This window comes from Diorhabda carinulata, chromosome X (assembly GCF_026250575.1).
Source record: "Diorhabda carinulata isolate Delta chromosome X, icDioCari1.1, whole genome shotgun sequence".
Lineage (NCBI taxonomy): Eukaryota > Metazoa > Arthropoda > Insecta > Coleoptera > Chrysomelidae > Diorhabda > Diorhabda carinulata.
Window position 1 is genome coordinate 9,103,230 of NC_079472.1, and position 26,949 is coordinate 9,130,178.

The 26,949-nt window shown below is 31.7% G+C and overlaps 1 protein-coding gene across 5 annotated transcripts in view; it reads left to right on the forward strand.

Annotated features, from left to right (window-relative positions):
- Nucleotides 1-26,949, forward strand: part of LOC130901434 (metabotropic glutamate receptor 2) — a 602,363-nt gene that overhangs the window by 520,519 nt on the left and 54,895 nt on the right. For all 5 annotated transcript variants that reach the window (XR_009060283.1, XR_009060285.1, XR_009060284.1 and 2 more), the window contains 3 exons: nucleotides 10,010-10,261; nucleotides 12,831-13,005; nucleotides 21,637-21,743. Coding sequence is in view for 2 of the 5 variants with exons in the window: in XM_057812830.1 (XP_057668813.1) it covers nucleotides 10,010-10,261; nucleotides 12,831-13,005; nucleotides 21,637-21,743 (534 nt within the window). In the remaining 3 variants the exon portion in view is untranslated. The remainder of the gene's footprint in view (nucleotides 1-10,009; nucleotides 10,262-12,830; nucleotides 13,006-21,636; nucleotides 21,744-26,949) is intronic.

The window sequence follows — 26,949 nt, forward strand, 5'->3', positions numbered from 1 at the left end:
TCTTCGTTTTTACGGCGGATTAATGAAAGAATATAAAAAAAAATATCTTACCTGAATATTTCATATAGTTTTATGACTTCAAATGTGATCATAAACGCATATAATCATTCATAACTTTTTTATAAAACATCAAACGCAGTTCAAATATTTTTTTTGTCAATCTATACATAAAAACGAACATTTTGAAAAAAAAAATTGAGAAATGTTTGTTTATTCATGTTTTATCTCAGCCAACCTTAGTAAGATACCATCTTTTTAATGGAGAATTTTCAAATTTTTATTTAATTTAATTTAATATTGTACACTTGATTACAATAAGTGAATTTAAGAATGTTTTTGTTCATATAACTTTAATGATTACTGAAGAAAAAAGGTACAAACGATTATATGTGAGAAAGGTGAATTTTAAATGAAAACGTTATTATCTTTAATTGTAAAAACCTAATAAATCAACATTTTTGTAAAAATTTTTTTCCAATTTGTTCTTTTTTGTGTATAGATTATGAAAAAAAATATAATAACTTCATTTGATTATTTGGAAAAAGTTATCAACAATTGCACGTGAATAAGTGCATTTTCATGATCATTTAAAGCCCTGAAACCAATATAAGTTCTGATTTTTTTGTCATAATTTCGTAGATCCGCCGTAAAAAGGACGATTTTAAAAAAGAATTAATCGAAATCGAATGATTTCTCGATTTTCTAGAGCCCAAAAACGAGGGGACCACGAAAGTATAAAATTACCGAAAAGATGTACTTTCGACTGAAGAAAGATTAGTACTTTCGAAGAACGTTAAATTCATTAATCCCAGATGAATGTCAATATGACGATCAAGCAATGGATGTTAAGTAGAAAATGTGGTGATATCGACAATAATATCACACGTTCTTTTAAAACATAGCTCCAAACACGAAGTACAATTATTTCTAAAAATTCTTGTCTAGATTGTAGCCCACTGCACAATAACTTAGAATTTCTCTTAGAAAAGTCGAAAAAATCAAAGAAATTAGTAGAAATGATGTTTCTGAGATTAACAGTTACGACGTTTGTAACTAAATTGTTCCAAAATCTCCATTTTATAGAGGAAAGGAATCAGAAATGATGATTGGAAAGAAGAAGCACTGATAATAGCTTTTAGAAGAAATATCAACAGCTAGTTCATCTCCTTGTGAGGTTATTCTTGAAGGTAGATTCTACGGGAAGGCGGAAATTGGAGGTTTTTAATCAATATTGACGCATTAAATCCTAACTATACGTAAACTTCATGATAAAAATGAATTGGACACACATACACACGATTGAAAGCAGCGCTCTCTGTTTCTGTAACCATTTCTTCAGTTATTCATTATATTTTCGATATGTACAGTAGAAGCATGATTGATTGTGTTTCCATTAAATGATTATTTTTGCGGATATATCACATCACATGAGTCTGACAACGATCAAATAGAATGTATTATTATGAATCATTAGGAAAAAAACTTGATTTAATATGTCTAGTTTTGGCTCTTAGAAAGAACGTAAGATTCTCAATTCTCACATTGTACCAAAATTAGCTCAGTAATTCAAATCATTTTTTATTGAAACTCATCTGACGTCAAGCTGCAAATTTTTTTAAGAATAGATATCAGTTTTCCGAGTGTATTTCTCAATGATTTCTCAATCTTCATGTTTACTATGGGCATCCGATCGACTGAATGGAGAATGGAGAAACATTCTCACTAGAATCAAAAGCAAGTGCTGTTATTATATTCTGGTCGAATTCAAATTCTTTTCTCTACAGCGACAATAAGATCGTTCGGCGAAGGAAAGGGATTTCTTATTCATTCATACCCATGCTGCTTCTAAAAATTCATACTTACCAAATATACAAAAAAATTATTATTCGAGAAGTATTATTCCGATTTCTACAGGTGTGTATTAGAAGCGTTCAGTGAATTGAATATTTTATTAGAGAACTTATAAAGTTACTGTTTTCTATTTCCATTCTAGGGAAGTTCGGTCACAAACATTTCTTCGAATAATTCTGTCCTCATGTTTTTTCTTTCTACTCAACCATTTCTTATAAAATCCTCCTCTACCCTATTAAGCTATATAAATCTTATATATAAATATATAAAGCTATATAAATAATATAAATACATCCCTAGCTGCTCAATTCTTTTTACCTCTGTGGTAATCCTATCTTTTAAATCCTGAATATTGGCAAGTTTTGTTTGATAAACGATGTGACCCCACATGAAATTGGCTAAAGGAGTCGTATCGGGTGATCGCGGAAGCCATTCAATAAAACCACGCCTTCCAATCCATCTTCTGAGAAACACATTATTTGGGTATTGCCTCACCAAATACCCATAGTGAGGTAGGGCATATCTTGTTGTGGCCAAATATTGTCGTTTGGGATATTGTTATTGTGTGAAAATTTCTAATAATGAAGTTTTTCTTAAATGTTATTGAAAATACTTCTTGGATTTGGAAATATTAGAGCCAGCTCAGGTATACTATTTTCCAATAAATCTAAATACGCCGAAACATTTGAGTTACCGTCAATGGGAACCATTATTTTGTCGCCTATCATTCCAGCCCATATATTCAGTTCTTGGGGATATTGGGTGTGAGATTCACGGATCCAGCGAGGATTGTTTCGTGACCAGTATCTACAATTATGCCGATTTATATTCCCATTAATACAAAAAGTGGCCTCATCGCAAAACATAACATTACTTGAAAAATTTGGATCGTTTTGATCGTAACATTTTTCCATCATTAGGTCTGCAAACTCTTCATATCGATCAAAGTCGTCATCTAACAACTCTTGAACCTACGTTACTTTGTGTGGATGGAATTTATAATCACGTAAAATTTTCATTACGTATGTTTACGAAATATCAAGTTACTTGGATATTTATCTACTACTCAAGTGTGGATCGTCTTTTAACGGGACACAAACATCTAAAGATTAGTTTCCAGTTGATGCAGTTTTTCTACACCCTGATTTGGATAAATCTTTTACTGAACCAACTTTCTTACATGTTTCTTGTTGACTTCTACGCCTATCGCCATATCCTAAAATCATTAATCATTAAAATATCAATTAGTTCTTTTTGAGATAAACGATCTGTTGTTACTTTCACAAAAACTTCAACTTTTTCTATGTAATATCACTTACCTTCTTTGTTATTTGTCAATTTGTTTTAATTCTCACTGCTTCCGTTGTCAGTAATAGAGCTCAATTAGCTTAAAAGGTTTCTCTTACTCCAGCATCTTCATTCCTTAGGGTAAGGAATCATAATTTAGAAAACGGGATGTCAACGCCAGAATTGTGTAATCATATTACAACCGGTGGTATCTAAATTACCGAACGTCAGGAAGAAAATATGATTATCGTATAATTTCGACAATACCCGAACTCTACGATGAAAGGGCACAACAGACTTGATTTGCATTTGAACATCAATTCAACCGTTCAATTAAAGCTCTTGGAATACGTTATTTTTTCCCATTTCACAGAATTCGTAGAAAGCCGAGTGTGTTGATGAGAATCTTGCTGTTAGTTCAACTGTGTTATGATAGTAGAATCTGAATATTTCCGATAAAATATAATGATGAATCTGATATATCCGATCAAAAACTATACCTGATTTTGAAATATACTTCAATGAGAAGGGATCATATTCTCAAAACAATTGAATCTATGAATACAGAAAAGCAGTGCAACTTTCGTAATCGAATTTGTCGTACTAGAGCAACTGTTAGAAAATTAGAAAAGGGTGTTGTTCGAATCATCAATGAACCACGATGTTTTAAAACAATTTTTAGCGCGACCAGTTACGAGAAGTTTGTTGCTTTTTCAAGCCCTCCTCCAAATCGTCCTTAGCATCGATTTAGGAATACATCCAATCTAAAGCTGCAATTGAAGCCTATTTATTCAATCCATAACTATCTATTTTTCATTTATTCACTACTAGACTCAAAGAACAATCCAAAAGACATAGTATATTTTCTCTACGTTCATTCAAAAAGCACAACTTTTTCAACTATATTTACTGGAGAAAGAGAATCTTTATTGCATTCATCTGTCATTATAGTACAGGGTTTGTGATCAGGACAAAGATAAACATTCAAATGAGCGAAATATTTAGTCGCGATCACGACTACTATCATTTGCAGCTCTGCAGTTCTAGATATATCAGTCTAAAATTAATTTTGACGGTTGAACAAAATCTAAAAATAAGTAATATTATTGGAAAAATAGATGGAAGTGATGAAGAAGAATTTGTCGGGACCCCGCCAGAAGTTAGCGAAATAACAAATACAGTGTATACCGAAAGTTTTATCAAATACGCGCTGATGCGTGAGGTTTATTTATTTTTTATTTTTTTTTTTTTTTTAGAATAAACTATACTGCTTCTATTGATTCCTATTAGAATATACGATATATTGAATAATATTTCGAATATATAATTAAAATTGGAACAAATTGAGAATACAAGAGAATTATTAACAATAAAAATATTAAAGGTGCAATTTATGCAGTTTTTAAACTTTATCTTCTTAATTTTGACAACTCTTTTCTTTGGCATGCGCCGGAAATACCAATCATAAATGCCACTTGAAGATAATTATTACCAAATAAGTAAAAAAAATTGCGTGGAACCTCCTGCATTGAAGTGTCTTACTCTAGCCACTCATAAGATCAAAAATAAGAATACCGAAAAATGAATTACTTAAACGAGCATGTTCAAAATGAAGCGAATACAAAATCAAAACGATAATTTCAATCCTCAAATAAAGCTGAAACAGACAGCGGCCATATACTGGGTGTTTATAGTTTCATGCGACAAAATTCAGGAGGCGACAGCTCGTATGAAATTAAGATGGATCTTTCCTACGACAAAAACTAACCACGGGTATTTTTTAATATTCCTGTTACATTATAGGGGTGTGAAATTAGTAGCCCTCATTGCATTTACGTTAAAAATATTCCTATAAATGATACACCATAAACTTTAACAAAAATGTGAAATATATAGAGCGGCTCACAAAGATTAGGTACATGAGAAGCAATAGTCGCCACACAAGTATTAGTGCAGAATTTCAATGATTAAAAAAGAGATGTATGTCTATGTTTTATTGACTATAAGAAGGCATTCGATGGTGTACAGTACCACAAACTAATGTAGCTCCTCAAGAGTCGACATATATCAGAAGGACATTCGATGCATAGAAATCCTAAATTGGAACTAAGCAGCACAAATAGATAATAATATATCCAATTCCTTAAAAATAATAATGACAGTAAGACAAGGATGTGGGCTGTTTCCACTCTTGTTCAATTTATATTTAGAAGCGATTTTTTAGGAAGCTCTTGATAATCTGTCTGGAGATGGCAGTTAAGGTAACTGGAGTGTGAATTAAAAACTTCAAATATGATGATGAAACGGTCTCAATCGCTGATAACTTGTCGGATTTACAACAATTTATCAATGGATTGAACAAAGCAAAACAATGGGTTTAAATATATATATACAAAAAAAAAACAGAATTCATAATCATATCTCCAGATACATCAATACATACGAAAATTCCACCAAAACATTTGATGCCTATAAAAAGAGTAAGTGAATATAAGTATTTATGCTGACTGAAGTGGACATCAGACAAAGAAACGAAATGCCGCATCAAACGGGACCGACAGTCGAAATATTAAAACCTCGAACCATATGAAGCTGCACCTGAAAAATTTACTAATTTTTCAATTCAATTCAACTATACCATTAATATCAAAATAAAAATAAAATCAAAATAGGAATCTGCTTTAACATAAAAATCAATTACTCCGCAATTTTTACATTTCTAAAATATATAGCAGCAGTCAAATTATTCGTAGTTGTATTAAAATTTAGTAGTAGTTTTTGGCTGTTTTAAATTTTAGTTATGTGAATATATGGATGATTTATTATGACCGTCAAGACATCATAATCATTGAAATACTTCAACAGTTGTTGGGAAGGTCCTTGTTTATATGGCAAGGGAAAATGTTTTTTATGTTAAGTTTTCGATTTGATTCTTGATTGATTAAAAAATCTATTAATCCTTTTCTTGAATATATTGATAATCATTTTTGCCGAATAATTATTTTCCTTCAATGCAGTTTTGGCTTGTTAAATAGCCAAAGCATCTAGCATCAGGATCTGATAGTTGAATAGATCTATCAACCAAACTTATTATCACTGATTTTTTGTGACATAGGATGACATGAACTACACCATTCCGTTTTTATGTTATTGTTAATTTAATACAATGTGACAATAAAATTGATTTTATCATTTTGTTCGATTTCGATTGTGAAGGTTTTTATGATAAGGATTGAATTTTTCAATCATGTTTTCAATTTGATTTTGTGATGCGACAGTAGTGTAATCATGTATATAACGGCAAAAAAATATACTTCAAGTCTGTTTAAGACAGTTTTCTCGAGATCTTCCATTATTCTTGTGCTATAACACTTAATACGGAAGCTTCAATAGCACAATCATCAATTTGTTCATATACGAGTATTTCATTTCCATATTTGAAGTATGTTGTTGTAAGTTGAGCTTTAGCTTCATAAATTCATTTCGATGTATTTCTGTATATTATTCAAATTCGTCCCATTTTTTTATTAATATATTTTTCATAATTGTAATAGGGATATTTGTAAATAAAGAAACTATATCTAAAGAAATAAAGTATATATATTTCTGAATTTTCAATTTTTTCATTGAAATCCAATGTGATCTTGAGAAAGTATTTGTTTTTGAATAAAATTGTTCTCAAAATATTTCGCAAATAATTAGATAATGGGGTATGAAGAGTTTGAAAACTTGAAACAATCGATCAAAGAGGTATGTCAGGTGTGTGTGCTTTTGGCAAACCACACAAACCAAACAAAATCAAACCAATCAAAAATTAATAAAAAATCCTATAGTAACCAAAATAAATATTTCAATTAATCGATATTTCTATCAAAGTCAATTTGATTATTGAATTTTGAATTCAATGAGTTTAAAAATTTTTACAAGCTTTATTAATATCAAAATCACCGGAAATCTTAATTAATTATTGTGAGTAGCTAGAAATATTGTCGCTAGAAATATTTTGTAGAAAATTGAGACCTAGAGATAAAACTTCTTTCACTTTATTTGGTATGATAATATCAGTTGAATTTTTTATCTATTTAGATTTCATTTTATTGGTATTTTTAGCAATAGTTAGTTGCTTCAATATTGGGCTATCAATTTTCTTAATATTTTTTTCTTTATTAAAATTTGATTAAGTTTTCTCTCGACATTTTTCTTCAAATTTTTGAAAAATATTAATAGAAATTACTTCATTCATTTTAACTGTAATGTTTTTTAAATCATTTCCTAATTTTCTTATTGGGATATATATTTTATAAGGGATGATTATCCCAAATAAAATTCATAGATAGTCGCATGCAACATGAGTATCAAAATCACGTTTTATATACATTTATTTTCCATGTCATACAACTACTATCATCGAATCACCTACTCCTACACACCTAATAAGAAAATTATTCATTTAATTATCACTGTTTATTCTTAATCCAGTTATAATGAACTGAGTGTGAATCTTATATTATAATGAGAATAGACATTAATACAAATTTCGATATATTAAACTAGATGTTGATCCTGAACAACTTTTCCTTATATCCTTTTTACATAAGTCACATTAAAAACAATTCACTCTTTGGAAAAATACAGGGGGAAAATGGTTGACAGAGTAATCCTGTAACTTGTCTTAATTTAGAAATCAAAATTTTCTAACCCAGTTCAATTTCAAACTTTGAATAGGATAACTTATTTCATATATACTAGAGTCTGTGAGAAAATTGGATCCCTTGGGGAAAATGTATCCTCCACTTCAATCAGTATCTATCGAATGGAAAGGAAGCATTTATATTCGAGAAAAAAAAAAGAGTAATGCATCGCATCAACAAACAAACGGCCGGAAAGTTGAATTCGGATAAAACATCAATTCGACTAATATCAAATCAATTAACCCTGAACGGTAGGTTATCGGATTTTCTGCTAAGGAATAAATGAGGGAAACGACATTTTTAACCGCCATTAAATCTTTTATATATAGAAAAAAATGGAGAAAACAGCTGCTCATAGCAAAATTCAGATCATAACAAAATATGAGAGGCTCTTTTTCAATGAATTTGAGAATAATCATAGGTTGCCTACCTTTCAGCTACGTCATAGGAATTGTAGATTGCAATTTATCTAGTATATAAGCAATATATACTAATTATGCAATTATGCTCTGTTGACCGAATAACTATTTTCTGATCGGCCAACACCTATAGGTGGAAGAGCCTAAAGAGAAAGAGACGTGGTCCTAAGGGCTGCTGAGCAAACGAAAAGTCATCGGCACGAAGATGCAGAAGAAAATAAACCACTCACTTCTCATGGACTTCGAAAATTAAGAGACAAAAGAGTAAGTGAAACAACTTACCACAAATCTCACCAGGTTGTCATCCGGCTAATCCTTGAAACCCATCGAAAAGCTTATCTCCAAAAGCCAATCAAAAAATTAAGATTGGCACCTGGAACGTTGAAATGCCATATGAAGCCAGAAAAACAAAGCAATTGAGGACATAATAACGCTATCTTCTACAGATTTAATAGGAATAAATGAGATGCCATGGTCAAACAACGAATAACAATAAGTCACAGATCATTATATATAGTTCTCAGGCAATCTTACAAAACTTTGCTCAAACTAAATTGCATATTGTAATGTTCCTGTTATTTATTAACAGCTTCCAGAAGGTGGTGTGAATTTATACACAAGGCGTATCTTACTTACGGATTCACATAAACTAAAACACCACTAAACTATTTACTAACACTTATTACTAAACTAATTAGGTACTGATACTTAACACACTAATTCTGTTGAATACACCGTTGGCTTTTACTATTCCGATTTGTTCACAATATCAATTTATTTACTTACTGCTATGGTTGCTAGAGCCTCATTTAATTAGTATTATAACAATTAAATAGTATTATATCAAAAATTTTGCTCACTGGAAATCAGTTTGTTGCAAACAAACAGAAATGCCTTCTTAGAAATTGTCTCTAATAAAATAGTCACAACATATTGTGAATTGATTAAAAAATTATACAAAGAAATAACCGTCACAAAAAATATGATTTGCATTCCGCAAACTTCAGTATCGATAAACATAATAGAGTGGGATCCTCTTCAAGGTCTATATCAGTAGACGAGTTCCCTCCTTAGAAGGAATCTGGATGTTTAAATCGGCAACTGGACCCATTCCTGTACTTTCCTATCCGCTGAAAATCACAGTCTTAGTTACTGATGATGATGGGTGTGGCTACTCCACGTTTAAAATTAGTTAAGGGCTCATTATTTTACAATGCAAAAAATGCACAATCTCTTACCATTTGAAATCAAAACGATATCATTTTCACGCATTCCGCTGTAATTTGAGAGCATATTTACTGAAAAGTACCTTTTACTCCATAAACGACTATTCTAATAATAATATTTAATTCCGGGTATGCTGTATACTGGTTTAATTTTTTTTATGGAATTATATACTAATTATCAACTATATCTATCACCTATAATTTTGTTACTCAAGTGGTTTTCTTCTGTATATTGAAATTTTATTTTATTCTCGCCTTTATCAAGTTTTTACAAGCTTTTCTCTACAAATTGTAATAATTTTTTGACAATAAACCATTTCTTTTTCTCTCTTTCAATAGTTAGAACAGAAATGTACAGAAAAAAGTATATTCACAAAGAATCTGTCCATGGAACAATCTACAAATTGTAACAATTTTTTGACAATAAACCATTTTTCTTTCTCAATATATAGTACAGAAACAAAAGTATATTAACAAAGAATCTTATTGGAGTGAATTGAAAAATCCATCTACTACTTGGTATTTCTTGTTTCAGGTTGCATAGTGTTTGGCTCGGATCAAGAAGTGGCAGAATTAATGAAAGCTGTGCGCCGATGTAACGCAACCGGATACTTTTCTTGGATAGGTAGTGACGGATGGAGCGCTAGATCGTTAGTTTCGGAGGGAAACGAAGCAGAAGTCGAAGGCACTCTATCGGTACAACCACAAGCAAGAGAAGTTCATGGATTTAAAGAATACTTCTTGAATTTGAACGTAGAAACAAATACTCGAAATCCGTGGTTCGCTGGTAAGACATACACCGTTATTATATTATGGTTATCTAAAGTATGTAGGCAAATATTTGTTTATTAAGTCTCACATCCTGTATATTTGCTCATATATGCATTACTTTCAAAATTTTCAAAGTTTCCTGAAATAATATAGGATATTTGTAAATATATGAACATTTTTTGATCGAAATCGCTACGTGTGTTGTTCGTTAGATCTATTATTGATGGAATGGGATATATTAGATGTAGGATATGGTAATATTTGTGGATAGCCCTGACATAGGAATATTTTCTTCTGCAAGGCTGGGACTGGCTCGATTTTCAGGAAGTTGATTTTCCGTAGTACTTACCTACTCGTGTGAATATATAGGGTAAAACTGACTGACTAACTTACTAACATCCCCTTTTAATTTATACATAATGTGGATGTTATGATAAGTGGAATTTTAAAGGGTCGTCAGCTTCTTCTATATGGGTTTCTTGAAAATGGGTGCCATAATTTCTCTGGTTTTCTTGGATCGGTTTCTTGCGTCGGATTATTTTAAGGGCTATATAAACATAGAATGTTTAGGAGAAAGTGAATTATTATCGTCCAACTGCTTGGAATATAGGGAGGTGTATAAGTTTTAAAAATTGGTGTGTTTCTGACAATTCTTTCTCGGAGGTCATCTTCTCGAAGGCTAAAATTGGGAATTTTGTTAATGATATATTCATGATGGATATGTACAATCTTGGGATAAAAATGGGTTGGCTTTCAGTTTCTATGGAGCCATTATTTATTATTGCTTCGGAATCTGTAATAATTTAACAGAATGCCGGGATTTTGGATAAGTAGGTACCAATGTAGTTGAGGATTTATTCTTGTTTATGATAGCTTAATCTTGGGAAGGACGACGATCCACTGATTCGACTCTTCAAGTCTTTTCGATAATATTTGACATCTGATGGCAGGCGAAAAAGGTCTTGAGATTTAGAAGTTGAACTTCGCATAGACTGTTGGAGTTAACTCATTGCAGGTTCATCTCTTGACACATATATTCTTGTCTAGCTAATTTCACGCATGGTTCATCCAAAAGTTTGTAGTACAATTCATTATTCAATAGAAATTTATTTTGAGGAATGATAACCTTCAACTGACTCTCACTCTGAATTGGTATGGGATACAAATGATGAAGCTGGAAATCAAAAGCATAGACTACAGACATGTATAATATATGTAGTCTTGTTATTTCTTATGTAACGAGGGACTTTTATCAAATTCAAAAATTGGGATATTGTTTGTTTTTAGTTTTGTGAGCATTCGATCTTTATTGACGTTTACTGTACAGTTTTTCTAAGATTTTAAAAAGTTTTATTATTCTGGGGTGAATAATCCCGTTTTTGCAAATGATCCTGTATTTTCTAATACTCGGTATTAATTTGGGGTAACGGCAAGCAAAACATATACATTTATTTACATTTACATTTACATGTAATTTTTACTTAATTATACATTGATTGTGGATTGTGAACGATCTAACTTTCATCGCCTCGTTTATAAATGTGTACAGTTTCGTAAATTGTGAACGTCCGTTGAAGTAGTGAATCCATGTCAACTCAATGGCTTAGAGGTTTAACAAAATGTAACGGTGCCTAGTATTTATTTTGTAAGTGGTTTTATTTGCATACACAGACAGCACATCAGAGTTAGCTGTTCAAAGCTGTGCGACGAGCCTTTTAATATATAATGAGGAGGCTCTCTGTAGATAATTGTTTCATTTTGATCTTGCAACAAGTGTTTGTAGGATGTGCACTTATCAGTATTTTATTTAAAACCTTATAAGAGTTTTTCTGGAAGTATTGTGGTAAAACTGGAAATATGGATTACTACCCAAATGTCAGACAGGGTTTTGGAAAACGCAGCCCTGCAATTATAACATTTTTGTTCTATACACAATTAAGAAGAATATCGAATATCTACGTTTTTCAGCATTGTTTGTGAGTCTAGTGGTAATAAGTTGCGTGAAGAGTTTGGCTTTGTGATTTATTAGAGCTTTTTTATAAAAAGGAATCGTTTCAATATTTGAAAAGGCAGATGGGAGTTAATCAACTAGTATGATAGTATTAGAAAGTAATTTTGGTATAAAAATGGACATCCTTAAACACTTGATACAATGTGATAACACAATATATTGTAAGAAGGAGTAGAAAATCTGTATATGAAGAAATATATGAAGTATTTCATTTGTAAAACGTTTGTCTACTTAAACATGCTTCTATGAGGCACCTTCTAGGAATCAGGATAGTCTCCAGTTAAGCAGCGTGTCGTTCCCTACAATTTTCATCGATAACTTTTTTGTACGATTTCCATAATAGCTCATCTCATATTTATGTAAAAAACTAATGTCCAGAATTTTCTCGGTTACAAATTGTTCCTATGCACGGTTTCTGATATATGGCTGGAAGCCATTCTAATTATAACAACGGTTCCGCTACTACAGAAGAAGACATTCGTGTCGTATGGAAACCTACATTTTTCACCTTAATTTATTCTAATCACAAATATTCCTCACGAAATACAATTTTTGAACACTCGATTAATTTCAGAATTCTGGGAGCACCATTTCAACTGCCGTTTAGCGAACAGTTCCAAAACACCGTACAATATGAAAATTACGAATATGTGTAATGGAACAGAAAAGCTCACTCTCAATAATACTGTATTCGAAGATCAGCTTCAATTCGTATCTGATGCCGTTTTGGCTTTTGCGTATGCCATAAGGTGAGTAAATATTTCATTTCAGTACTAAATATAAATTCACTGTGATTTTTATTGATTCTAATAAATTCATAATTTACCCATATCACAGTTCCGATATAATTGTACCTTTAAGACATTCTGATCCATACCGTAATTATTATTGTAGAATTTTCCACTTGAAAATTCATTTAGATAAAGCAGCGCTCTCTAATTTTAGCATTCAGAATTTTCTATTAGACAGGGGCGGCCTCGAGGCCTACATAAGTATTCTCGTCCTACTTAGAAGAACAAAAAAATCAGTGGAAATGAAATTTCACAAAAGATTCTGCCGTTTTTAGTAGCATAAAATAACTAATGGGCAATAATGTTATAATGGAATCTTCGACATTGTTATTCTACAGTTATAGTACAACTTTCCTGTTTTCGTGAATTATTTCTAATACGCCGATGATCTAATTCTTTACTACCATTGTAAATATGTCCCCTCTCCGTGCCAACTGTTCCAAAATGCAGTGAACGTATCATTTTCCAAAAATAAATGCATGCTGATAAAATTTTCTAGGAAAACATCTAGTTTCTCACCTCAACTCAGTGTAAAATCTTCTTCTGATTTTCAACTCAACTGGAATCACTATAATCATGATATCAAAGGCATCTTTTTAAAGAGGCTGGCCATAATTGAGACCGTACACTAGGACGATAATTTCTGCCCTTCTCTTATGCGGCTAGAGTATCCTCCGATCTTTATAATCCTGTTCATTAGTTACTTACATCACTTTTCTTCACACTTACTCAGAAATAATTATTAATTGCTCACATATCTACTCAAAAATAACAACATTCCTTTGACCTCACCACCTCTGTCTTCTTCTTCTTCCCTTTGGACCAGAAATATTTTTATATTCAACGACTTCGGGGCCGGCTTGGCAGTGTTCATACCATATAGCATCCCACAAGCTCTTAAATTTATATTTTTCTCCCCCTTAAACATTTCACCTCATATTCATCGCCCTGTCGGCTAAAGTTGTCCGTCAAGTAGATACATCTTCACTGCCTGTAAAGAATACTTTACCGCACACCATCAATTTAATTTGAAATCTAACCTCGAGGCGACACTCAACTGCCCGACAGAAATGAAAGTTTTGAGTTTCTTTAGGGTTACCAAGTTGTTTAAGAAAATATGATATGATGTATTGTAGGGGATTTTACAGAAGTCTGACTGAATTGAAAACAAAATCCTAAGAAATTACATTGAAAATTGAAAAACAATTTCCTCTTAACCAGTTTTGATTATGAAGAGATGAAATGATTTTGAGTTTTTTTCAAGATAACTTGGTAATTATTCATATTCACATTTTGCTCATCGCATTTCATCTAATAAATAGATCAAATAAATAGATCAATTGTAAGTCCTGCAAATATTATCAACAACACACTTGCTCTTCAATTATAATTTTTTATAATTTAAATCAACTCAATTCCGTTATATCATTTGGAATATCCATCTTCTTTATTTCCATATATGTTAATATTTCATCTTTTTCGGAAGCTGATATTGGGAATTTGGTCTAATATTCAGTAATGATCATTTTATTAAAAAAAAATATAGAATTTGACGAAATGTTTGTTCAATAAGTTGTCATTTCTGGAAATGTTGATGATATTCATACACTGTTTACACCACGGCTAGACCGACACTCATAATTACACTGTTTGACGCGCGTTTCGATAACCAATTCACCAATTCTTCAGAGGCTGAAGTAAACTAAAACCTAATGACTTGACTAACCTGTTTTATACTAAATTCTCCCACAAATAAAGATTCTCCCGCAAAAATTAATTCCAGCGGAAAAACCTCCTCAGAGGGAACCTTTTTTTATTTATCCGTTAACTACAAAACTATAGAGTGGGCTGTGAGTAATAAGCTCTTTGTCCTTATTTAACAAAGGGCCTATTCCTTTGTCCTCATTTAACAAAGGGCCTATTCCTCAAACTCACTCTATAGGAAGTTTTCCCACTGAAATTATTTTTCGCGGAAGAAGGTTTATTGGTGAGAAAATTTGATAAACAACAGCTTGGTAGACGTATGAAAAAAAATTCTTTACATATTCCTTAAGATGTCTCCGGACAGTAAAAAAAGTTTTCGCTATTTTGATGTTAATTCAGTTTACTTTTTATGTACCTATTTAAATTTGTAAGTTTCCAAAGTTTAAAGAGAACGATTAAGCAGAACCGGACTTAAAGGCATTTTTTTAAAGTTTCCCACTCTTCCCTATTTTTTATTCGCAGAGATAGACTTACACTTGTGGAATGAAAAATGCGCACAATTTGTTGGAGAATTTCATACTATCTTCTATAGAAAGCCTTTTAATTTAGAATAATTTTTCTTTTTTAATATTATATTTTGAAATAAGCCCTTCAGTGGTGGACCTAAAATTACGAGAATAATTCCACGTGTTTCTTGGAGCTTCTTTTGTTTTTTCCTTAAGCTGTGATAAAATCCGTTCTTTATATAGGGCCGATGGTCGTTCTTAGTTGCCCACGCGGTAAAATGCTGCAATAATATTGGCTTTATAAAAGTCACATAATCGTCAAATAACATATTGTAGTATATGGATTCAAATTTAATAGTTCAATAAGTTTAATAATAACATTTTTTATTAAATCCCCATATCCTACTTTTAACTATTCGAAATTTATTAAAAGTAACCCTTAGGAGTTGTAAATATTTATCTATTGACTTCTGTACTCACATTTTTTTCATTAATCGCCAATATACAAATTGAAATAATTCTAGCATACATTAAATATTACCACGCGAAACGTCACCATAGACCGAAACCAAAGTAAATTCACTATTATTTTAAAATGTTTCCCTGTGTATCAAAAAATCTTTCAATTTGATAATTTTTGGAAATGTCTGTAGCTTTAGACAAAAGTTGAATAGAGAACTCATTTGTATATATCATTAAATGATACCAATTTACATAATTATAAATAATTGTTACAAATAGTTATTTATCGAACAAGGTAAAATGTACGAGTTGCGCAGTATTTCTTTTATGTTCATTCGAAACCAAGAAGAAATAAAGATTTTATTTAGAGCACTAGGTGTAGAAAAAAAATCCACGCGATATGATAGCAAAATATTCAAGAATAAACACTACCGATTAATATTGGAAATTTAGAAACTACTATGTAAGTTAGGAAGCATTTGCTAAATTTACAGATTATCTTATAGATAATTCCAATTCTAATAACTAACTTTTGTGAAAAAATAATTTCGTGACCGCCTTTACTGTAGCGTCTACTTGCTATGCGCAAGTATTTTCTCCATTTTCGATACCGTTATTAGTAAAAACAAGAAAAATAAAATCCAACCGTTTAACTCATGAAATATGAATTTATCTTCAAAAGCTGAGCAACGCAGATTTGTCTTCGAGCTATTGCGGTTTTATAAGAATTTTTCGAAAACTCAATTCAACTTCTTTATGGATAATATTTACATAAAATGAATTCTATATAATTTTTTCTAATGCCCTGTAGGTTCAGAGACTATATGGTTAGTTATCAAAATAGATTGAAAAAATATATTTGGAATCAACGATGACTGTGAACGGAGAAATGACAGATTCAGTAAAGCTGTGTACGGATGCTTATTTTAACTACAAAAAAGAGGGAAGTTCATTAAGCGCGAAGAGTGAGACGAAAGAGGCGAGATTCTCATGGATTTCATGGAACGAGGTATAACAATCAAATAGGAAGGTGAATTGTCCAAAATTTCAGTCAAAAACTCTTTAAGCAACCACTTCAATGTCCTGGTTTAACACCAAGTGACCACAACATTTTTTGAAATTAGAGACGTGGATAGATAGACACCGCTTCAATAGAAATAAGAGTTTCACTGACTTCATCACAAATTATAAGAAAGCTGATTACTCGTTATGATGAAAGTCTCAGCTTTGTTTTGGTAATAAAACCATGTTGTGTTAGAGTTTGACAGGTAGCCAGATATGATAGGCAACTGTTCATACGTGAGAATTGAGTTTCTGGTAAGGTACTACTTCATAGTTTGAATTGCTGCCTTGCTGGGATCAAGGAAGTATATATTTTAGCTAATTTTTAATGAATATAGGAGAGTTTGATTAATTTTGTTTTGTGTTTATTTGGAGAGAAAATAGTGCAAGTGTTTCAAATTATCTTTTCTCCTTGAAATGTGGGGGACAATTAATTTGTTATCAATATTAAATAATATCGGTAGCAGTTGTTAAGATTAAAAATTAAATAATTATTGATAATTTTCTAAAGAGATATGAATCTATCATATATTATTAATCATAAATCAAGATTGAGGAAAACATAGTCAACGCTGTGTATATTTTTTCGGAAAGATACTATGGACAAACTGTAAAAATCGCTAATAACGTTTATCTATCACTAAACATAATTCCTCAACTACTTTGTGAATTTAGTTTCAAACTATGTTAAATTCATAATAGTTTCAAAAGTGTAAGTTACACAAGATTCAAAATTAACAACAAGGATACACTTTCTGCTTTCAGAAACCATCAATTATTCATCTGGATTGTAAATTATTGGAAGTTGTTTGAGTCGCTTTCTCGGGTTTGCAGTTCGGACTTTAGACATTGCGGTTTGGTTTCAGTCGTTAATAACGATTAATTTCACAGATAAATGAGGTTATTGTCCATCTAATACTTCATTAATTACTTAACTTGAGAAGGTGAGATGTTTGCATGATAGCGCATCAGCAATTTTGATGAAATTAGACAACACAGGTAATTTATTATTTGGTTTGTTGATATTTTCAGGTTTACATGTAACTTGAGAAGTACACTAATTACTGAAGCTGTTACGTTAATTATATTATCATCTTTTGTGACAGTTTAAATATTTGCTCGAAAATAATTATTACCTAGAACTATGGTAATCTTACTTAACCTCCTAAAATATGTTCATAACTTTTCTAAAATCCCAGAAAGTAATTAACTATTAATTAAAATTTATTTCCAAATATATGAGAGAAATTATTACGATTTCGAAACAATTAAGAAATAAGGAGAGTATTGTATTGTGACATAATAAATATAGAAAAACTAAAAAACACGCTCTCAAAGCTCATAGAATTAAAAAGGGACGCTTTGTTCCATATTTCTCGTATATCCAGCGCCCGACACTTCTTTCACAATAATATGTACTAGTATTTTTCATTCATTAATGTTTTAAGGTTATTTTAAACATTTTTCCTAACTTTTCAGTTCGTTCTGCTTCAAAAGTGTGTTTTTAAGTTTAGTTATAGTGTTATAATTCAATACTACACTTTTTTCTCAAGTTTTTCGAAATCCTAATACTTCTCGATTTTTGAGACATCTGGTACCAATATATCTATCATAAAATTGGAAATAAAATGGAATTATTCATTGTGTCCTTTCCAAAATTATAAAGAAGTTATGAATATAATTTTAAAAGTGATATACAGAGTAATTTTAAAATAATCATAAAAAATTGAATATCTACTTTAAAAAAGATTTATTGGTACAGAAATATTTAAATCATAGATTTTGTTACTTACTCACTTACGATAAATTATGTCCGGTAAGTGATGTCCATTTTGGACAATACATTGTTGTAGCCTTTGACGGACACTGGCCTCAATTCTTTGCAGCAAGTCTACATCAATCTGGGTGACGTGTCGACGAATTGCGATCTTTGGGTCCTCCAAGTACGCGGTTTATTGTTGTACACACGCGATTTCAGAAGACAACTACTCGATCCGTCTCGGGAACAAATTACAGGGAACGGTCATTAAAATGTAACGATCAGCTGTTACAGATACGGCAGCGTCATTTTCACCAAAAAAATATGGTCCAACAAGACCAAATTTTCCTACTGCACAGCAGACAGTCACCTTTGGGATCTATGAAGTGGTCTCTCGTGAAGCTGATGTAGGTTTCTTTCTGCCTAATACCGGCAATTTTGTTTGTTGACGAAGCCATTCAGATGAAAATGGGCTTCGTCACTCATTTTCTTCAAAAATGGTAAGCATTTGTCGAGAAAATTGTAATCGCTGCTGGAAATCTTGTTCTTCTGACTGCTGTACGACGACTATCTTGTAAGGATGGAAATTTAGATCTGTATGCAGAATTTGTCTTACCATACTTATGCTCATTTGAAGTGCTGCTGAATGCTTCTGAATAGAGCGGCGTGGGCTTTATTTACTCGTTCAATGTTCTCCGGAGTGCTAGAAGTTCGTTGGGGACCCGGTGGTTTTTTCTTCAATATTGATCCACTTGTTCGAAGGCTGTTTACCCATCGCAATATTGTGTTACGAGAAGGGACACTTGCATTTAGATGGATATTAAACTGACGGCGGAAATTTCGCTGAACAGCAGTTATGGATTCGTCATTTTACACAAAACTGTCATACGCGTATAAGCGTTGGTCTAGCGTCCACGGCTCAATGACATTCGGTTCCCGTGAATGACCATGTATAATCGATTTTTCTACTGTTCTTAGTAGTAAGTTTTTATAAGCAAACATTGAAACTGTCTCTAAAGATAATAATATAATCAACGTAACACAAGCTTCAGAAATTGAAAAAAACGATGGTATACTAGTAGCGTACTTAAATTTAAACCTGATGAATTAACTAAATAAACACTGTACTTTTAAATTTAATCAAAATTGCTGATACGCTATTATGCAAACATCTCACCTTCATAAATTATGTACCTGTGTTAGATAGATAATGACGATATTTTGTATCTATAAAACTAACCGTTATTAACGTCTAAAACCAATCGGCTAAATCTAAAGTCTGAACAACCTACGCTAGAAAGCGACTCAAATAACTTGATTGTTCAGTAATCGATAAACTTTTTGACAGTTTTTTCACAGTATTTTTCCGAAATAATTGACTCAGCGTTGGCTAGGTTTTCCTTACTCCTGATTTCTGATTTATAATGTTTACTAAATTCATATCTTTTTCGAAACTTATCTATCATTATTTTTTGAGATTCATTCTTAATCTTCCTATGTGATAAAATATTTGAGGCGCCTCTCACAAACTAATTGATTCAATTAGTGCAATTTATAATACACGGAACTGAGCACTTCAAAAAATTTACTCCTCTAATTAACAAGCAGCACCATATCGTTATCGATATAAGGCGTATTATACAAGTACATTTTTAATCAGTTAAAATGTTTTATCGCTTGAAGAGGGTACTCGTTTACCATCTTTAAGAACATCACCCATATTTCAAAGAAAGAGAATCATTTGAAACACATGTACTATCTTTTTTCCAAATAAAGACAAAATAATAAAAACAAATTTTTCTATATTCACTAAAAATTCGCTAAAATACATCTATACCCCGGAGGCAAAAGACACCATCACCGTTTTTCATTTTATCAACTCATGACAATGTCCTTGATATTCAATTTTTGGTCTCTGCAATGGTGAAGGTCACTATGTCCTAATCCCATGTATAGAAAGAAATATATAACTTTGTTCATTTTCAAGAGAAGTAAAAGACACAAAACAAAAGCGGCTTCTATAACTACCAGGAAGAACTACTGCACGTGGAAAGACATAGCAGCACATCTCAGCCATCACAATTGATACTCGCCTTAATTTAAGCAGCAGATAGAAAACTGAGCTCTGGAGACAAATGGAAAGTAACAAGAACCTTCACCACAAAAGTCGAGGACGACGAAGTAGAATAACAAGAAAGCCCAGCTTAATATCTTGAACCCCCAAACAACCAGCATCGATTGGGAGATGCAGGGAAGTGAGATGAGACACCAAATTAGCTGATGCCTTCCTCGCGAAGTAATGTCTGGTTTCCCCGACGAAATGCAGGCCCACTGAGGAATAATAACAATTATAGCCTCACGTTTCCATCACCAAGTTATCGCCTTCATAGACTGAAAATGAATTAAAACACATTAACTATTCCAACTTATATATACTAAATCTTCCCTCAAGGAAACTCTAGTTCATATAGCTAATATAACATTAAAACAATTGTTAGGTAATCCAAAGGATGAAGTACATTAGCTGTAATAAAGTATGTTGGACAAGAGGATTGTAGATGTCTAGTTTGGAGAGAACCTAGCTTAGTTAAAGTATAAACGGATAGAGAAATCGGATATTGCGAAACATGCCGTTATAATCAAGGGATAAATAAAATATGAATAATGTGAAATGGTTGTGGAATAAACAAAAAATTGTTTCATGAAGTTGAAAACATTGAGATTTTTAATGGTAAGGATAACTTAAATAGTTACAGTCAACTTTATTAGGGAATTATGTGAAACCTCTCTTTCGAGATCCCAATTTAGGAGACTAGGTATAAACAAATCTTTCCTGGAAGTAACATGTTTCCATCATATGAATCTAATAAACCTATATTCCCATAAACTTGGGTAATAATTGGTTTTGAAATTTTCGCTTCACGTCTATGTTTTATAAATGATTTATAATGTTTTCACATGCTTTTAATTCAAGTTTATCGAAAAGTCTTACTTACGGTCATTAAAAACATCTGTTCGCTCCAACTACATGAACTATAGAAAATTAAACTTCATTTTAGTGTTTCTGTAACTATTTTATTTTTTTTTTATTTTCAGAGATATGCACAAGGATCATTGTCATGGTTTTCCCGGATTATGTGAGGCTATGAAACCTACTAATGGTACTGAGCTGCTGAAATATTTAAGAAAAGTGGATTTTCAAGGTAAGCTCTACATATGGTTATCCATATCTATGAAAAACTCCCACAATATTCTCCAAAAAACTGTTAATAAAGGTTATATCGCGTATCTTAGTATACTTTGCAGTGATATATACACTACACTCACAATTTCAATCAGTTACTCGTTTTGATAACCAAGTTGTCGTCGTTAGAAACTGAAGGTAAACTAAATCAACAGTTCCAGAAATTTAGCTTAGGAGCAAGTAAAACTTGAAGCACCAAACGATTCTGTATTCTTCTGTTGATAAACAACTATTGTTGCTACAATTATCGATATTAATATAAATCACAATGATTCAGTACCTGTATAAACCAGAAAATATGATGAAAATATCCTGTCATTCAATTTTCGCACGTGATTCATAGTGCTTTTTCAGTTTTCATATATTGCAATGTATAGCAAATGCTCAACGAAACATATTAAATATCATTTTCTCGATGTTGTTTCCTATTAATCATCGTACATCATACAAATTATGATATTCAAAATCAAAAATACAAAGAATTGTTTTCAAAAATATTTGGTAATTTCATAGTATACCGGGTAGGCACTCAAAATTGCCGGCGCCCACATCTCTAGAACGGATTATTTTACAACGTTAAGGAAAAAAAAATAAAACATAAATGGCCCCAAGAAACACGTGAAAATTTTTTTCAGAACTTTAAGTACACCACTAGTGGGAGTATTTGGAAATATAAAATTACTAAATCAAAATGTTTCAAAATTTAACAAATAAAGTGAACAATGAACAATAATTGAATTCTTCATCAAATTATATGAATTTCCATTTCATAAGCTTTAGTCCATCTCTTCAAATAAGAGGCGGCAGAGAGAAGGAACCTTGTTATCAAAAAATGCTTGTAAACCCTGTTCTTCGCCGATTTTCATGAACTAGATGTTGTTTTAAAAAACTCTTGTCTGTCACGAGATATCTTAAGAAATGTATAATTTCTATTCAAATGTATATTAGGCATTTAGATAACACTATCTAGCGGCAATAATAAGATTATTATGAGTACAGTTTGAATCAATGCAAGTAGGTCAATGTAATAATTTTCAATCCAGAATTAATTTTCTGTTTCCGTTTGGGCTAACCAATTTAATAGACGTATAAAGAAAAATTCTCGTCATTTACACATTTTTTAAGATTTGTCGGCATAGAGAAAAGATCGATATTTCAATGTTTTCACTTCACTTTTTTGAACGACTCACTTTAACTATTTAAGTTTGTTGAGACGAATCACAATATCTAAAATATATAATAAAACGCTCTCTTTCATCTACCTTGTTAATCAAATTGCTTAGAATTCATATATTTTGTATAGACGAACAAAAGTTCCTTTGAACAATCTAAAGTTAGGTTTTGTTTGAACCCGTGGCAGCTGTTTCCATTTAATTAACCCAAAGTACATTGTTAATGAACAATCCTAAATGTTATATTATTTGAACCTGAAATACAATACAAATATTATATGTCCCTTTGAGTACTCCTGTCATATTTGACAAGGCATTCTCTGGTATTTTGAAGGTTTCTAGGAAATTTCGGGCAATTAGTCGCTTTCTCGCGTTGCAAGTTGAACATCAAATAATTCCATTGTCAAACATATTTGATGTTCTCATTTTCTTCACCTTTATTGTCAAAACTGAAATAAGTAGATGATTACCTAATATAACTGATGTCTTGTTTATTATTGTCGATTTTCAAGGGGAGGAATATCAACGATATCCAAACAGTGGTCAGATTTGTACAAGAGACCCTGTCGATATTTTTTCTTCCTACCCCTGTTTCCTGAGATAATTTTTCAGTCATTTTGTCAGATGCAGCACCGTAGGTACAACCAACTGGAATATATATAAACTAAATGAATTATATAGGTATATTTGATCTGATAATCATATTTATTCATTAAGCCTCTCCGGTGACATAATTTTTCACATCACTAAATAAACGGATTTATGCACGTACATGGGTTTACTTCCCTGAGCTACTGTAGAAATAAATCAGCTGTTTTGATTGAAGTCAAATGTCGTGAGGTGCTCCTGTTGGATATTGAGGTTAAAAACGGAAAAAAAATGTGATATATGCAAGTTGGTAAGTGTTGATATTATCAATATTTATGACTAGTTTTTTGTGTTCCTTGGCAGAGACAAAAAACTTGACACTAAAAAATACTCTGTATATGTATATATTGTTGATGTAATTTTAAGATATTTTCAGGTGATATGCATCGGCTTTTCATCTCTGCATTTGAGTTTCAACAATATTTCTAGTTTCTTTTTCATTTATTCCAGGATATGTCGAAGTAAAAAATCTCCTACAGATGAGGAACTGAGAAAATGATGATGACTCTAATGTTCCGATACTTTCTGAAAAAGAGAAGATTGGATACTCTGAAGATCAGGTCTATGACCATGAAATTTTTTATTGATGAAGAAAATATTGAGATAAACAAAACGAAAGCTAAAGAAACAAATGGAAATGAAAGAGTACTAGAAGAGGAAATTGCTGACACTACGAAACAAGAGATAGAAAACTTTGGAAACAAAATATTGTTTGGTTGAAAAATCTAGGATCAAACGGATGTATAATGTATCATACGAAACAAGAAATATCAAATGGTATCAACCTCCGCTTTTACATGATCCCAGTATTACAATTCCCCCTCCAATTACTTCTTTTGAGTGATACATTTTGATGAAAATTATTCAGCAGGCGGTAGATATGACAAATCCATACTCAGCTCAAAAGAATATACCTCGATTCCATCCAGCAACTCTAGGAGAAAAAAAGTTGATTAGAGTACATCTTGCACGAGTTAATTTGCGCATGTATTGGAGGCCCAAGTATGGAATTCCACTGATAAAAGATGTCATTGGCGATTTCTCAAACTACGCCAAGCATTCCATTTAGTAGATATAACTAATTGTCCCGAAAATAATATTATGGAGAGTACGAGACATCTATGACTGTATTAGAAGACGATGTCAAAAGCTACCACTAGAAACCCATCTATGTGTTGGTGAACAGCTGGCTCCTCTCAAAGACCAAATCAACATAAAACAATATATAAATAATAAGCCGAAAATGTGGGGTGAGAAAATTTATGTTCTATCTGGGAAAAATCATACCATTCATGTCTGTCCATTCTACCAGAGAAGTATTGCTGAATAAAGCCGATCTACAAGCAATATGACAGTGCAGCAATAATTGTCATGCAGTTTACAAATGATTTGCATATTAAGCGCATATTTCGGATTTTCTATTTGTTTACTTGGGTTTCCTTAGTTACGACGCATTATATTTTTTAAATGTTTATAGACGCTCTCTATTGCGATATATAACAAGAATGAGATAGATTACATTATCCATATTATACAAGACATGCCCTGTGGATTGGCGATAAATAAAAAATTTTGAAACTAATTTCAAGCAAAAAACTTCAAACTGAAATTAAAGTAAATTTGCTCAAATAATTACTTCAAGGTCTATTCATAATCATAAAAGATCGAATTTCTAACTTAACTCATAAGAAAATGGATTATTAGAAATTTTCAATGAATTTGAGCTCTAAATTGAGAACTTCACAGAAGTTATGGATGTCTAGACGTGTTATTCATTATATTTAGAAAAAAAAGGTAAAAATAAAATCTAAGGAGATAGATGGATTATTCAGTTTGTTGGAATATTCTTCTTTCCCCTATTAATTACCCTATGTCTGTATAAATATACAGTTATCAAATATTCTAGAATTACTTAAAATATTAATGACTGAATGATATGAATGAAATTATTTATAAATCTCAATTTCTATTACCCTTGTTTAATAATAATCAAAAACATTAGTGATTACATATTTAGGTTGGGTGTGAAACGAAGCGGATATATTTAGCAAAAAGTTGAGTTAATTATATATGTTGGAGTTCAGAAGAAATCTGAAAGAGCAATAGTCATCCATAGCACCAATGAAGATAAGGAAATGAAGGCTGCGTTCATAAGATTTGATTCGTCACTATACAATATCAGGGATTGGTGCTACTAACGATTATCCAAGGTTGTAGAATAGGTAAGTAGCAACAAGATTTCCACGAAAAGCAGGAGCTATGAATAGGCTGATGGATCCATTGAAATGCGACTTGAATGGGTTAAATGTTTTAAAATCTCTCAGTCGCGTAAAATTTTTTTTTTTGGTATTGAGAGGAGACTATTATATGCTTCTTTGGTATTTGACTGCAAGCCTAGTAAAGGTACTGTTGCAGCCCATCAACATTTGAAATCACTACAATTTGTTGGTAGGAGCCCCATAGTAAGTGTCTGTTCTCTTATTGAGCTAATATCAGTAGTGTGCAGCCATTACAAGGGGAATGTTCAATAAGATAAATATATTATTTTGGGATTCAAGTTTTTTCTTTTCATGACCGTAAATGGGTTGAATTTGATCACCAAAAGAGGTGTTTGAGTTGGAGTAATCAAAAACATATGACATGTATGAATGTAAAAAACTCGATATTGTATAATTGAGCAAGAAGTACTCATTTGTATGTGAAAATTATAGAGCTTATTTTGAATAATTATTGTTACTTTAGTATTTAGTAGTAATTTAAAATATGAGGAACAAAAAATACACCATTTCAAGTGATTTTTTTAAGTTTAAAATGGTTTTGAAGTATTTATCAGGTTGGTTACCATACGGATCACCATTTATTTTCTCTAGATCATGTGAAACACATGTGTTGCAAAATCACGGTAATTCAATATAATTTTCTTAGACATACGGATAAACTGTGGTGGTGGCTACATCCGAATTATGCATTGTCGCCTTAGCCGAGCTCATTTATTGGTTTAGAATGCATGCGGCCCGCAGCAACTAACAGTGTAACTAACTAGTTACACTATTAGTTCGACTGTTACTATCGTCTTTGGTTACTTTATTCTATTTAGAGTCATTTGTGTTTATGTAATATAAAAGAATGGAGCCGTGCACAATCTCTGGGTGGCCTCCGGCCCAAACGTGAAAGTATAAATGCTTAAGGAACACATGAATACAGAGAACATCAGCAATGACAATATGGCGTAAATGTCAGAGGATATTGGGGATGAAGACTGGCACGAAGTTTATTATATCAAGAGAATGCCCCACCGAATAAAACTTGGTTTACAACGGAAATATTGAAGGAAAGGTGGTGAGA